Below are 16,455 nucleotides of genomic sequence, written 5' to 3' on the forward strand. Positions count from 1 at the left end.
AAACTTTAAAAACCTATGTACAATTTTTTGAAACAACAAATTTATATGGAACTATTTGACTAAAAATGCTGCCAATGCCTCAGGCGTTTTTTGTCCATCTATTTACAAGATGATTAGGTGTCACAAAAAGACTTCATACAAATCATTTGTGCCATTCAAGAAAACAGTTCCTGCCCACCACAAGACACAGGGGAACACCACAGGCTTGACACTTCCAAGGTGTGTCACTCCTCCTGTTGTCTTCCTGGAGACAGCGCTTACATTTGAGTCTGCCTTTAGTGGCTTTCTGGGCAGCATCTGTGTCTGTGAGAATGGGAATCTCTCGTAGCCCAGTGTCCATCTCTATCCTTCACCTTTCTCTTCACCGTCTCCCCTGAAAATGCAGGATGGATGGTGGAGCACACAGACACCTCCCGTGTGTCCATCCACTTCACAAAAACAAGTGGGCCCTCTCTGATCCATCTCACAGATCCCCTTGGGCATTTTCTGTTCAGAGGATTTGCCCTGTCTTTGGGACACCCTTTTCTGTTTTCCCTGTAGGTGCCACATGCACCAAATCTCATGCTTGTCAGGTCCAGGAACAGTCTGGGACTTGTATAAAAATTGTCCATGTAGATATGGTACCCAGTGCCAAGACAGGAAGGCTGAATAAGATTCATCACCACATCATAGGCCAGCCCATGCTCACTTGCAGTTTGATTCTTGCCAGTGTATATGGTAAAGCTGATGGTGTAGCCACTTCTTGATTCAGCCAATATAAACATTTTCATCCCCCATTTAGTCGGTTTGTCTTTCATATATTGTGTCATCCCAGTTTTTGCTTTGGTTGCCACCATCCTTTCATCTACTGACAACTCCCTCCTTGGGTGGTAATAAGCCTGGCAGGCACTGAGGATCTCATCATATAGAGGCCTGATTCTAAAAAGCTTGTCATGGCCTGGTGTTCCCTTCTTTGCATCATTTTTTAGATCCTCCTCAGGATCACTAAGGTGGATGTTCCAAAATATGCTGCGGAACCTGTCTCTCGTCATCACTTTGGATGGAAGGGGAACAGACAAGATATGATTTTGCCTCCAGTAATCTCTGAGACTTGGAAGTGACACAAGTGACATGTAAATCAGGAGGCCAAAAAACTGATAGAGATGTTCTGTCTCTACATCAGTCCATTTGTATTTTTTGCCTAAATGCTGATTTTTTGTAGCATTTTTGTTTGTGTTTGCACAAATTGTACTGACTGTGTCAGTAGCAAAAAACAATATGAAAAGATCTTTGGGGCTTTGGGGGCAAAGTGTCTCTATCTGGACTCCTGGTGTTTTCCGTGGCTGAAACCTGCTACATTCTGGGGTAATGTCAGCATCCCCCTCTGTCTTCCAGGGCTCAGAGCTGAGATGTGGCTCCGCTGCCTGAGGCAGTGGAGATCTGGACCTGGTGGGCGTGTCACGCCTTCCCTGTCTCTCTGCAGACCTCCTACTAACACTCTGTTTAGATGTCAGAGGCTGCTCCTCCTCTCCTTCTCTCTTTACCTCTTCTAGAACAAAAAGTGGATCGTCCACTTCATCGTCACACTCGTCACTCTCCGGCTCAGAGTCTGGCTCCGCATTTTCTTCCAACTCAAAAAAGAGTTTCAGTGCCTGATCCACATTTAGTAGCCGTCTCATTGTTTTGATACGTGACACGTCAAACAACAACAAATAAACAACTACAGAAGACACTAACTACACACTCCAAAACCACTAAATATCCTAAATTTCTCAAATTTTCACAACTCAAAATCAATATCGCTGTCAGTCACTTGCCGCCGTAACTCCCACAATCTTCCCCTCAGCCTCAGCAACCAAATGTCGCGGGGTTGCCATATCTTTTTTGATTGGTTGATGTGGTTAATTTTTCCACCAATAGGAAAGGGGATGCCGTGTTGTTGGGTGGGGTGTGGGTGGAGTGTGGGTGGGTGCGGATTCACTCACAATGCGAGCGTTGTCTTTAGAAAGTCCGGTGTTTATCGGTTCGTTTTGCAGTAAACGTGACAGCAGTGCTCGGGAAAAAGTATGCCGAATATAATTAATCATAACTCGGGTTAATCTTGGCCTATCGACAAAATTTAAAAACTGGTATGTAGTTTGAAGTTTGCACTTTCAACACAAATTGAAACGGAATCTCAGTGAGGCTCCGTCTCGCTGCTACGTCATCTTTAATCGCCGACATCATTTTGACGCACCGCCGCGTCCGTCGACCCCAGAGGGTTAAGGCAGGAGAAATTACCTCCACGAAAAGGAACAGATTCGGCCATCGCACAGTGGAACAAATTCTCTTCTTAAATAAAAATGAAAAAGGGTTACCTTAAATGCATCATGGTTTTAATTTGCAAGTTCATGAGCATTTCCCTTTCTATTTCACAATCAGTTCTACCCCCAGGTCAAAAATATGTATAGGAAGATTTCCCTAATATATTATTTATAAATACACCCGTCTAGCGATTAATTGCATAAGTACATGGAGGCAGGACCTCACAGCAGAAGCATACTCCATAATGTGCATTATTATATGTATGTTATTATATGTAACGTGGTATTTTTCAGTTATTGTATTTACCAACATCAAGAAGTCACAAGCAAAGAAAGACCAAACCATGGTGCATATTTAAACAAGGAAGGTTTACTGGTCAAAATTATTTATTAAACAAATAAACTACATTTTTTAACACCAAAAAATACGCGTTCAAAGCAACACAACAGCAGCCCATTATCAGACAGAAGTCCACTCTGTAGAGTGGGCAATCATTATGAAGCAGTTGGTTTTATTTTGTGGATTCAAGCTGCTCTTCATAATTTTGGCCACCAGATGTCACCAGAGAGGACTGTGTTGAAAAGCTTCGAGTAATGAACCGTTTTTCAATACAAGCTTCAATGCTTCAGAAAGCTTCATTTGGCCATCACTAATATTTACCATTGTTTACACAGGATTAACCTGAGTGACCTGTTCCTGGATCGTTTCTGAAACAACTGTAATAGCTACAGTTTGGCCGGAGGTCATAGGTTCTGTTCAATAATATGACGCGAGACTGGAGTAAAATACATCCATGGATTGGCACTTTATCAAAGAAGGAGCATGATAACAGCACAAAACACTAACCACAACTAAACAAAATGGCTTCCTTTTATACTCTACCTTTTCAGGTGAGCATCCGGAATAGCCCAAGTATGGGGGTTAACTAATCAAAATGAAAACATAACCCTCCACACAAACAGATATACAATAACATTAAAACACGTCACAAACATACATATTTCCAACACGTACTATAACCAAACCAATAACATAAGCTACACCCATTACTATATAAATTAAAACCCTCTTTAACCATACTCCCTAACCTGGCACACTGGTTTGCTCCAGGAGCTCTTAAACAGGTGATTGAGCCGCTTCCACTCTTTTGCTCCTCATCCTGCAAGAAGCAACCCGGACAGGTGAGTACCTTTATAACCTTTATAAGTTCACATTTCCCATAGATTTAGGTTATCGACAAATGATTAACTGTAGTGATGGGTAGATGAGGCCTCGTGAAGCGTTTCAGCACATTCCCCAAACTGTATCGATACTGTATCGACACAGTGTTGCTGTTTTGCTCCATACGGATACCTGCTGGACCTTAAATATCATTGCAGGGAACTTACTTGAGACTCACAACAGACACTGATTCAATGACATAGTCATATGTGTATACACTGTAAGGTATTGTACTTTCCATGGAATCATTTTATGTTTTACATTGCAAATATTGTAGACATCTTTGAAATATATTGTGAATGACATAAAGTAAAAATTAAAATGAAAGTATTGTGAATATAATATTACCCATTTAAATGTAATTGATTCAGAGTTTATTATAAATTTCTATTCAGAAAAATAAGTTTATCCAATGTTTTTGCATTCAGTCTATTGCGGGGGTTTTTTCACACCATTTTCCCAGCTTTGGAAAACTCAAAGGCACAGATGAAGCTGGGGTACACAAAAACTGTAAAGTCAGGTGGAAAAGGTTCTGATAAGATGTCTTCCTCATCCCCCAGTACCTTAAAGGATCCCGATTGTGGAATGTTTCTCTCCGACACTCTCCACAATACTAAGGGGTTGGCAGTCCTTTATAATAAACTTCAGGACTGCCTGGTCCAGAACAGTCTTCCTAGATGCTTGATTTCAAAATAATAAAACACATATTAATAAAAAAAAAGTGTTGATAAAGCTGTTCAGTGTCAATATAGGCCGACCTGTGTTCATTCTGTATAGGAATTTCTTTTACTGATGTACTAATCACATTATTTTATTGCATATTGCCTTGGTGCCACTGGATTTTAACATGTCTGACACCCATACTGTAAGAGGGAAGTTTGGGGGGGTGGGGAGGGAGCAGACCACTCCACAGGAAGAGTCTTTTGTCTCTTCAAGGACTCTGGGAGGTAGCAAGGGAGTGTAAACCTTAAGGTGTGAAACAACAGTGTACTGCCTTTTGTTCATGGAGAAAGTATTTAACTGAGAGCCATGCTACTCTCAGTGAGACTCTGCTGACCGTCCGTCCCGCGGACATGCAGGCTCTCCACAAGCTTGTTTGTATGTGTTCTGTGTGCTTTGGATTAAAGAATGTTAGCTATCACTCACCGCTCATCTGCAGGCTTTATTTAAGTGGAAAAAACTTCCACAACAATTCTCAGTGTGTCTCCTCATTTTCATGTTTGGCTCTGTAATGCCTCTGTAACACTGAGGAGGTGCTTTTGTTTGTAAGAAAGCTCCGCAGAACAGATGTGACATTTATCCTGCACAAAATGAAATAAATAATTTACACTGCAAGTCACATTGCTGTTTAGATTACACTGAAACAAAGACAGACAAACTATTTGCAGTTAAAAGATCAAAATGATCTCACACAGCAGAAACATTTCCATTTTGTTATGGAAAGATGTGTATTTTTATTTATCTTTGCGAGAGTCAATTTGTGGGGGTTTTTTGGTGGCGACTCGTTCCGTTGACAGATGCGGATGCGGTACCTTTTAAACACAGTTTGGTAATGAGCGATCGATCACGTGACTTTTTCTTAAAGCGACGCACTCACCGATACAGGCATTGCTAGGTGAGCTTGATACATGCGCCGGTGCGTCAGTGTTGCTGGACCCATCACTAATTAACTGTAAGCAGCTCTAACTTTGGTTCTTCTTTGACACAGGTAGGACTGCCAGTCCCACTGTCTCTTCACCTTCACAAGCTGTCAATTTAATCGTATGTCAAATAAACTCAATAAAATTATCAATAAGAACCAAAGTGGTTTTTTTTATTACACCATTTTAAATTCCCAATCCAACAATTAATCACTAACAATACCAACCAGGTAATGGAACCCCTGGTCTCCATTACAAATAGATTGCAGGAAGTCTCTGGCAGTGTTGTTGAATCTGCTGGAGCAAGATCAGACATGGATGGGGTGCTGCAACTGAGACCTGCGGTTTGTCTTTTCTGGTCGGTGATTGTAGAATCTCACAGGTTGGTCTGCAAAGAGCTTTAGCATGCTTCCTCCCACTGTCCACTGCATCGTCCATCCACAGGGTTTGCAGGGCTGGCTCACTCCATGGCTGCCACACCACTAAGATGTTTTCAGAAATATGCCAACAGGAGATGGTGGATGCTATATTACTACTAGTATAATACTTGTAACTCTGTAGCAGACAACAGTTTGATAAAGTGCTATGTACAAAAGATGAGATTCTATAAGTTTCAATGACATTTAGTTTATACATTTTATATAATAAATTACATGCGTAATAATGACCGGTGTTGTACTAAAAAATGATCATCTGCCAAAAACTGATTTCCGGTTTTTGCCCAAAACTGATTGCTCGTATTTAAACTGCTAAAAATACCTTGGTGGTATATAATACGTGAAACATATGTCAAATGTATTAATGTCATTAATGATGTCATTAGTGATGACATGTACAGACTTAACTATTTGTTTAACAGTCAGAGTGTTTCTCTAACAGGAGGACTCTTTACACTCAACTCAGCACAGACACACTGAGGAACCTGGAAACAAGAACCTAAATCCAGGATAAAGAGTTTGAGTGAATGTGGTGTTGAAGGTGTGGAGGTGGATCAGAGTGCCAGAGGAGACTATGTAGAAGGACAGAGTGCCAGCAGGACAGTCCACATACACTGCTACTCTGTTAGAGACAGAGGAGGAGGAGGAGGAGGAGGAGATGGATGTTCCTGTGTTATTGTGTCTGACAAATTGAGGACCATCATCAGTGCAATATAGACTCCAGGACTGATCATTAAATCCAAACAGACAGCCATCACCTCCTCCTTTTCTTCTGATGCTTCTGTAACTCACTGATATCTCAACGTTTCCGCTCCACTCGACCTCCCAGTAACAGTGACCAGTCACATCATTTCTACACAGTAGTTGAGTCCAGTAATCAAATCTGTCTGGATGATCAGGATATGACTGAACCTCCTCCACATGTGTCACCTTCCTGTTGTTGTCAGACAGTTGGAGCTTTGTGTTCACTGTGTTTGTGTCGATTGTGAGTTGACAGGAATCTGATGGAGAGAACAAACACAATCCAGCTGCAGTTATTGATCCATCATCTGTTCATTGATTGACACTTTGATCATGACTCCTGACATGATGAAGATGGTTGAATGTGTGCTGCTTTGTTTTCATGAATCCCATTAAAAACACACTTACACTTCCTCAGACCTGGTCTCAACCATCGGACTCCAGCAGGCTCCACCCTGAAAGGAGGAGGGGGGTCAGAGCAGCACAGTCAGCATGCACACATGGACATTACATGGCTCTCATACACATGAACATTCATAGTGTTCATCAAAGTGAAATTCTGTAGAGATGTGTTTGTCCCATTTCCTCATTCCAGACTGTTACAGGTCCTGGATGGAGGAAACACAGCACAGATGAGCCTCTCTAAAGACTTTATTGTCTGGCCCCATCCTGCTTTATGACTGAGGCGAATCAGACAGTGACTGATGTGCACAGGACAGACTGGATGATGGCCATTTCTCTAGAGAGGGTTATCTTTGTATTAGTCCTAAAAGATTAATCAACATGATGTCTTGAGTCAGTGCTGCAGCACAGTAGTTTTACAAAGACTGTGACGCTGGCACTGTTTCAGGTAATCTCCCTAGTTAGCATCCCTAAAGAGATACTGAATGACTGGCCATCTCGTTCATGTCTTGTACGCTGAAAGAACAGTACAAATTACTTGGCATTAGATTTATTTAGACCAGCATCTACCAGCCTCAGAGTGAAAGGTTGGTGGAGCATTTCAATAAGACTTTAAAGGTCATAATTCATAAATTAATTCACAAGAAATGCAATTGACTTTTTCTTTTTTGCAGTTTAGGAAGTGCACCACTCCTCTGCAAGAATTTCTCCTTTTGACCTGCTGTTTGGCAGCAAATCCTGAGGGTGTTGGACCTAATTAATGAAAAGTGAAGAAGGTCCAAACTAAGGAAAAAATGAAATATTTTCTTAGAGCAAAACTACACACATAGGGCTAGTTGTGACGTGAGAATATGCTCCAGGGCAAAATCAGCAGCATTTATAACAAAGAGTGGCTATGCTTAAACAGTTTTCACTAGAAGACAAACACCTTGTATTGCTCCCTTCATCTAGATAAAACTTAGTTGCCAAGATGCAAGGACCCTTGGTTACATGGTGAATAAGGGCCATTTACCACAAGGTGAGGCTTAAAGCTCAAATACAACCCTAAAAAGTCTGCAATTGACTGAGGTGAGTATAGTATCTGAGGTATTAATTGAGAGGCAGGGAGGTTCATCCTCCCTGCATCCAAAGACCAAAAGGGAGGTGAAGTGGTGGCTTGTTACTACTGTTGGTCAATACTGAACTTTGCAAAGCTGACCAGCCCCTTGAATTACCTCAACCAAAAAGGTACCCCAGATCTGGAAAAGTGGAAAGAGCAGTACCAGACAGCCTTTCTGCAGGTGAAGAAGGCTCTTTGTGGAGAACCACTGCTCTCCACTTCTAACTTTTCCCTCCCGTTTATCCTGCAGACTAATGCCAGGAACAGGGTTGATGTAGTAGGGGTCCGTTTGCCAGTCATTTACATTATACACAAACTGTCAGGCCAAGAGTCATGACAGAGTACCATGGAAAAAGAATGGTTGGTGATCTTGTGGCTGGGTACACTGTCTTCACTATTATCTAGTGGGATGCCACAGCTGGAACATGATTTTTTTTTATTTTTTACAATAAATTCACAACACAACATAATTTCCCTGTGGTTGTTAGGTTGTCACACAGTCCACTTAAATACAACTTTACCAATGATTTGTTTTTAACATTTTGGTCAATTTAGGCTTCAGTACCACGTTTCAAGTCCTTGCACTGTCCCTAAACAGAAATTAATCTAATTTGAATCCAGTCGAAAGTGAGGGAGAGGATTTTTCTTTAAAAAGACTATGCCATTAAACATACAGAGATCTATCCAAACAGGGTCATTAATGGTGAGCAAAATCCAGTTATGAATATTGGTCCTGGAAAAGTTCTTTTTGTACACCACCCTGATTAGTATTTCTTTATAATCCCATTTGATTAATATTTGTGTTTCTGAAAATATTCTGGCATGTGTGATTGTTCATGTCACATTTGCATCAATCAAATAGCAAGTGATTGAACGACACAGAAGATATTTCTTGTTCTTCCTCCTCTTCAGACATTCTCTTCATACCTTAGTGTGTCCAGTTTCCAGCGGGGATCCTTTAGTCCAGCCAACAGCAGCTTCATTCCTGAGTCTCCTGGATGATTGTAGCTCAGGTCCAGCTCTCTCAAATGGGAGGGATTAGAGCTCAGAACTGAAGCCAGAGACGTACAGCCTTCTTCTGTGATCAGACAGCATGACAGACTGCAGAGATACAAAACAATCAATCTTTAAATATTTATGTAGCAGTAAACCCTACAACATTACAGAGAATGCCTGAAAAAACAGACATTTTATAGGAGTTCTACTTGGGTATATCGGGCAGAAACAACTGCCTTTTAACAGGAAGAGATGTCCAACAGAACTAGGTTCAGGGACTGTTGATTCAACTGTAACTATATGATTCAATTAAAAAAAAAAATATTTGAGGTGTAATCTTAAAAGCAAAGATTGTCTCTGTCTCCTCAGTGCAAACGGGGCCCTGGTTCACAACGCTGCTGGGTTGACAGTTTTTACTGTGATTTTAATGATATTTCAATACAGAAACTCAGAGATTCATAGATTATAGTGGGGAGTGTTCGTTGTAACATTTTAAAAAAGTTCAACTTTGCAGACTGAGAGTAATGGGCTTTGCTTAGATATGGGTACTATGAGGTCTCAAACATATAATATTGCAAATGGCAAAACTGTATCTGAGAACAAGAATTTACACTTTAATTCTATACTCAACGGGGGACATAGGAAGAGAAGCCAATATGGAAATAACAGTTTTTAACTTTCTATTCATAGTCAGTACTCGCTGGAGCATTTTAGATCAACTAAAACCTTTTCAGTCAGTATGTACATAGTTTTTTCAGCATCAGTCAGAATCAGAAATTTTTAGATTTTATTGGTGTTGATCACAACATTGAGGCGACTGTTGTTGTGATTTGGCGCTATATAAATAAGATTGAATTGAATTTAATCTTCCTTATACACAATAAAAGACATGAGATGGTGAGAAACGAGTCCGAAATTTCTGCTGATGTTTTGGAAATATTTCAGACAATGATTCAGAGTCTACTAATCAAACCAAAGGCAAATAAAATGCACCTGACAATTTTATAAACATTTATTAGAAATTGTCAAATTGATTATACATTATGGAGAGTTGAATCCTGACCTGAGACTTTCCAGTGTACAGTGTGGACTCTCAACTCCAGCACACAGAAGCTTCACTCCTGAATCTTCTAGGTTGTTGTCACTCAGGTCCAACTCTTTCAGACTAGAGGACTGAGAGCTCAGAACTAAGGATAAAGCTTCACAATTTCTCTCTGAAAGGTTACAGACACTCATTCTGGAAAATAAAGAACACAAAAACAGTTTGGGGACTGGTTGGAATAAATTTTGCCTTGTTTTAAACACATCAGAAATGTGGAGATTTCCCATGATTTAGAAGAAATTAAAAAATACTGAGATACAACAAGAAATATGGTAAGTTCAAATTTATTAGCTACTTTAGACTGGTTAATCATGTCATTTAAAGAACAACATAATATTGCTGGATGGGACCTTAGTGTTTCCAGTGCACAATGTGGACTCTGCAGTGCAGCAGACAGAAGCTTCACTCCTGAATTTTGTAGGTCGTTGTTACTCAGGTCCAGCTCCCTCAGATTCGAGGTTTGGCAGGTGAGGACTGAGGACAGTGCTTCACAGCTTTTTTCTGAGAGGAAACAGCTACTCAAACTAGAAATAAAGAACACAAGAATAAAATCAAATATCATGGATTCAAAATACTTTCATGGTGCAATGAGGAGGTTCTAGATTTGGCTACACACACACACACACACACACACACCCATAGAGCGCAGTTCTAGGAACAGCTAAGAAAATCCACAGCACCCTCAAGCTCCCAGGACCCGAGCTTGTCTATACATATAGATATCTATCTATCTATCTATCTATATCTATATCTATATCTATATATATATATATATATATATATATATATATGTGTATGTGTGTGTGTGTGTGTGTGTGTGTACACACATATATATATATATATACACACATATATAACAGGCTGTAAGTACTGTCATTGAACTTTATGAAAATCAAAAAGATATAGCAATTGACTGAGATTTGGAAATAATAAAAAATAGTGAGGCAAAAGAACAAAAGGATGACGCTCACCTTTAGAGGTACGTATTTCTCAGGTGCATTAAATACAGGGAGTGCAGAATTATTAGGCAAATGAGTATTTTGTCCACATCATCCTCTTCATGCATGTTGTCTTACTCCAAGCTGTATAGGCTCGAAAGCCTACTACCAATTAAGCATATTAGGTGATGTGCATCTCTGTAATGAGAAGGGGTGTGGTCTAATGACATCAACACCCTAGATCAGGTGTGCATAATTATTAGGCAACTTCCTTTCCTTTGGCAAAATGGGTCAAAAGAAGGACTTGACAGGCTCAGAAAAGTCAAAAATAGTGAGATATCTTGCAGAGGGATGCAGCAGTCTTAAAACTGCAAAGCTTCTGAAGCGTGATCATCGAACAATGAAATGTTTCATTCAAAATAGTCAACAGGGTCGCAAGAAGTGTGTGGAAAAACCAAGGTGCAAAATAACTGCCCATGAACTGAGAAAAGTCAAGCGTGCAGCTGCCAAGATGCCACTTGCCACCAGTTTGGCCATATTTCAGAGCTGCAACATCACTGGAGTGCCCAAAAGCACAAGGTGTGCAATACTCAGAGACATGGCCAAGGTAAGAAAGGCTGAAAGACGACCACCACTGAACAAGACACACAAGCTGAAACGTCAAGACTGGGCCAAGAAATATCTCAAGACTGATTTTTTCTAAGGTTTTATGGACTGACGAAATGAGAGTGAGTCTTGATGGGCCAGATGGATGGGCCCGTGGCTGGATTGGTAAAGGGCAGAGAGCTCCAGTCCCACTCAGACGCCAGCAAGGTGGATGTGGAGTACTGGTTTGGGCTGGTATCATCAAGGATGAGCTTGTGGGGCCTTTTCGGGTTGAGGATGGAGTCAAGCTCAACTCCCAGTCCTACTGCCAGTTTCTGGAAGACACCTTCTTCAAGCAGTGGTACAGGAAGAAGTCTGCATCCTTCAAGAAAAACATGATTTTCATGCAGGACAATGCTCCATCACACGCGTCCAAGTACTCCACAGCGTGGCTGGCAAGAAAGGGTATAAAAGAAGAAAAACTAATGACATGGCCTCCTTGTTCACCTGATCTGAACCCCATTGAGAACCTGTGGTCCATCATCAAATGTGAGATTTACAAGGAGGGAAAACAGTACACCTCTCTGAACAGTATCTGGGAGGCTGTGGTTGCTGCTGCACGCAATGTTGATGGTGAACAGATCAAAACACTGACAGAATCCATGGATGGCAGGCTTTTGAGTGTCCTTGCAAAGAAAGGTGGCTATATTGGTCGCTGATTTGTTTTTGTTTTGTTTTTGAATGTCAGAAATGTATATTTGTGAATGTGGAGATGTTATATTGGTTTCACTGGTAAAAATAAATAATTGAAATGGGTATATATTTGTTTTTTGTTAAGTTGCCTAATAATTATGCACAGTAATAGTCACCTGCACACACAGATATCCCCCTAAAATAGCTAAAACTAAAAACTACTTCCAAAAACATTCAGCTTTGATATTAATAAGTTTTTGGGGTTCATTGAGAACATGGTTGTTGTTCAATAATAAAATTATTCCTCAAAAATAAAACTTGCCTAATAATTCTGCACTCCCTGTAGATAGAATAAACTGAAGAAAACTAAACAACAGATAGAAGAAGAGAAATAACAATTTTAACATCAACCAGTGGCACACTCCGGGGCCTGATCAACCCTGGCAGGGCCTCCTTGGATGAGCGTGTCTAGTGATAATGGCCGAAGCTCCGATGAATCCAAGGTCCACTACTGACGATGTGTCTCAAATTTTAATTTGATAATTTAGATCAGATATTTAATCCCTAAGCCTAACCAAGGAAAAATGGCAGATTAGACTGGGTAAAAGAACAAAAGTTATACATTTAGCCGACCTCAGACTTTCCAGTTTACAATGTGGACTTTGCAATGCAGCAAACAGAAGTTTCACACCGGAATCCTGAAGGTTGTTGTTACTCAGGTCAAGCTCTCTCAGCCTAGAGGACTGACATCTGAGAACTGAGGACAGAGCTTCATAACTTCTCTTTGAGACGAAACAGCCATTAAGTCTGAAAAAAGAAAATCACTTCTTAAAGCTACATCTATCACCATGTCCTAGACATTTGGGAGAATTGAATGGATTTTTATTATTTTATTATTATTTCAATTGGGCCGCACAATCACAATAAATAGATTAGCAGCAGTTCAGTGTTACTAATATGAAGCATTAAAAAAATCTTGTATTTGACTGTGAATACTATCTAAAATACGTTAAAATTTCAAAAGATAGTGCTTTTCGTTTCTTCTTTTTTACCCTTTAAAATGCACAGGACAGTTTTTTTTTAACTAGAATAGATATTTATAAACTAAAAGTATAGTCACATGTTTACTCACAGAGATTTGTTGGAGGCTTTGACCACTGGCAGCAGCCTCAGAAGAGCCTCCTCTGAAGCAGAGTATTTCTTCAGGTCAAACACATCCAGATCTTTTTCTGATGACAGTAAGATGAAGACCAGAGCTGACCACTGAGCAGGAGACAGTTTATCTGTAGAGAGACTTCTTGATCTCAGGGACTGTTGGATCTCCTCCACTAGAGAACAATCATTCAGTTCATTCAGACAGTGGAACAGATTGATGCTTTTCTCTGCAGACATATTCTCACTGAGCTTCTTTTTAATGTACTGGACTGTTTCCTGATTGGTCTGTGAGCTACTTCCTGTCTGTGTGAAGAAGCCTCGTAGGAGAGTCTGACTGGCCTGCAGTGAAAGACCCAGGAGGAAGCGGAGGAACAAGTCCAGGTGTCCATTTGGACTCTGTAAGGCCTTGTTCACAGCACTCTGGTGGAGAGATTGAAGTTTTGGTTTGTCAAATAATTTAGAGAATTTGAGGGTTGTTTGTTGTTCTTCCAGCAGATTGAGTCCAGAGTTGATGAAGGTCCGATGGACATGAAGAGCAGCCAGAAACTCTTGAACACTCAGATGGATGAAGCAGAACACCTTGTCCTGGTACAGTCCTCTCTCCTCTTTAAAGATCTGTGTGAACACTCCTGAGTACACTGAGGCTGCTCTGATATCGATGCCACACTCTGTCAGGTCTGATTCATAGAAGATCAGGTTTCCTTTCTGCAGCTGATCAAAAGCCAGTTTTCCTAGATATTTAATCATCTTCCTGTTCTCGGGACTCCAGTGTGGATCTGTGTTAGTTCCTCCATCATACTTGACCATTTTCATTTTGACCTGAACCACCAGGAAGTGGGTGTACATCTCAGTCAGGGTCTTGGGCAGCTGTCCTCCCTCTCTGGTTTTCAGCACATCCTCCAGAACTGTAGCAGTGATCCAGCAGAAGACTGGGATGTGGCACATGATGTGGAGGCTTCGTGATGTCTTGATGTGGGAGATGATCCTGCTGGCCTGCTCCTCATCTCTGAATCTCTTCCTTAAGTACTCCTCCTTCTGTGGGTCAGTGAACCCTCTGACCTCTGTCACCATGTCAGCACAATCAGGAGGGATCTGATTAGCTGCTGCTGGTCGTGTGGTTATCCAGAGGTGAGCAGAGGGAAGCAGTTTCCCCCTGATGAGGTTTATCAGCAGCACATCCACTGAGGTGGACTTTCTAGGGTCAGTTAGGATTGTAGTTCTGTGGAAGTCCAGAGGAAGTCGACACTCATCCAGACCATCAAAGATGAACACAACCTGGAAGTCTTCAAAGCTGCAGATTCCTGCTTCTTTGGTTTCAGTAAAGAAGTGATGAACAAGTTCCACCAAGCTGAACTTTTCCTCTTTCAGCACATTCAGCTCTCTGAAAGTGAATGGAAATATGAACTGGATGTCCTGGTTGGCTTTGTCTTCAGCCCAGTCCAGGCTGTATTTCTGTGTTAAGACTGTTTTCCCAATGCCAGCCACGCCCTTTGTCAGCACTGTTCTGATTGGTTCATCTCTTCCAGGTGAGGCTTTAAAGATGTCTTCTTGTCTGATTGTTGTTTCTGGTTTGTCTGATTTCCTGGATGCTGTTTCAATCTGTCTGACCTCATGTTCATCATTGACCTCTGCAGTCCCTCCCTCTGTGATGCAGAGCTGTGTGTAGATCTGATTCAGAAGGGTTGGGTTTCCTGCTTTAGCAATCCCCTCAAACACACACTGGAACTTCTTCTTCAGTGCAGATTTAAGTTTATGCTGACAAACTGCAGCAAAGTGTTCTTGATGGAAAGCAATATATAGAAAATAATTATGTTTTAATAATCACAAATTACATGTTTAATTTCCTAAAGAACCACTGTTTGAATACATTTAATCCTTTAACATCAGTCGGAGCGGGAACGCTCTATTTTGCGTAACTATTTTTAAATGCCTGTAGAACTGCAACCACATCAGCTAGCGTATTTTTTTTTTTTTTTTTTTTTTTTTGCATGTGTAAACGGAGGAGTTGTACATCTTATGCCATCAGCTTGTCCTAGGCCACTGTTTCTTTCCACATATAGCTTTGCAAAACATGCGTAAAAATCACTGGCAGCAACAAAAACACAATATTCCAGAAACACGCTTTGCCGATCCGATCATAGCACTTCCTACATTGGAATAGACATCAGCGTAAACAAAAGGGCTTTGGAGAGTTATGTCACAAGAGGGGGCGTGGCCAGGATTTTTGGTTGAGGTGCCATCTTCCTGGGCCAAACAAAGTTCAAGCGAAAGAGGAGCGAAAGCACACACATCAGCCATGGTTCGCACTTGCTGTGTGGTCAGCTGTAATGTTCGATCGCACGACCAGCAAGGGAATAAGCTTGAGAATGGTATATCTTTTTATTCTTTCCCAACCTGGAAGCAACATGAGGGAGCTCATGTATCGGATGTTACCAAAAGAAGACGTCTAGCCTGGATAGCTGCTGTGAGACAAGCTGATATCCAGTTCTCTTCCATCTCCAAATATCTGTTGGTGCTCCAGACATTTTCATTCCGGTAAGTTCTAAATATGTTCATATCACTCTTTATAGCTTAGTTAGTTTTATTTTCGATGCACTCTGAGGTCATAGCAAATTACAACAAACATCCTACTGAGTAATTTTGCAGAACTACTCTCTATTTATAGAGTTGCTAATTATTTGGCAATATTGCAGGCAAACCAGCCAATGAAATGGATGAAACACATCATGACTGGGTTCCAACGCTACACAAGAGACCTGCGTCAAACATACCACCATGCCAATAAGATTACTTCTTCCATGTGAAGGTGAAGAGGTGACCCTTCTCGATAAGATGGTGAACAGTGTGGTAGTAAAACCAGGTAAAAATGAAACTTGCTCCTGTTAAATATTCTTAAGTCTTGTGCTGTATAAATAGCAGTAATGTTTCAGAAGATACAGTAAATTAAGTAGTGTTAGTAGTGGGTGCTATCATGTAAACGCTGTCATGATTTTATGTGAACATTTTGTCATTTGTAAACTATAAATGACATGGATTCTACATTGTAACTGATTTGATGATCTATAAAGTGTTTTTTTGTTTTTTTTAAAAAAGGCAAAAATTAGTTTGTTTCTTTATTCAACGTTTGAACAGTGATACTCAGTCAGTACATATTCAGTAAATG

At 40.7% G+C, this 16,455-nt stretch overlaps 1 protein-coding gene across 1 annotated transcript in view; it reads right to left on the reverse strand.

Moving 5' to 3' along the window:
- Nucleotides 1–8,731: 8,731 nt before the first annotated feature.
- The window catches only part of LOC134620494 (NLR family CARD domain-containing protein 3-like), a 39,856-nt gene continuing 32,132 nt past the window's right edge, over nt 8,732–16,455 (reverse strand). The window contains exons 4-7 of the mRNA XM_065470105.1: nt 13,270–15,070; nt 12,771–12,944; nt 9,883–10,056; nt 8,732–8,924 (exon numbers count right to left, since the gene is read on the reverse strand). Of these exons, the coding sequence (XP_065326177.1) occupies nt 8,732–8,924; nt 9,883–10,056; nt 12,771–12,944; nt 13,270–15,070 (2,342 nt within the window). The remainder of the gene's footprint in view (nt 8,925–9,882; nt 10,057–12,770; nt 12,945–13,269; nt 15,071–16,455) is intronic.

Source organism: Pelmatolapia mariae, linkage group LG3_W (genome assembly GCF_036321145.2).
Source record: "Pelmatolapia mariae isolate MD_Pm_ZW linkage group LG3_W, Pm_UMD_F_2, whole genome shotgun sequence".
NCBI lineage: Eukaryota > Metazoa > Chordata > Actinopteri > Cichliformes > Cichlidae > Pelmatolapia > Pelmatolapia mariae.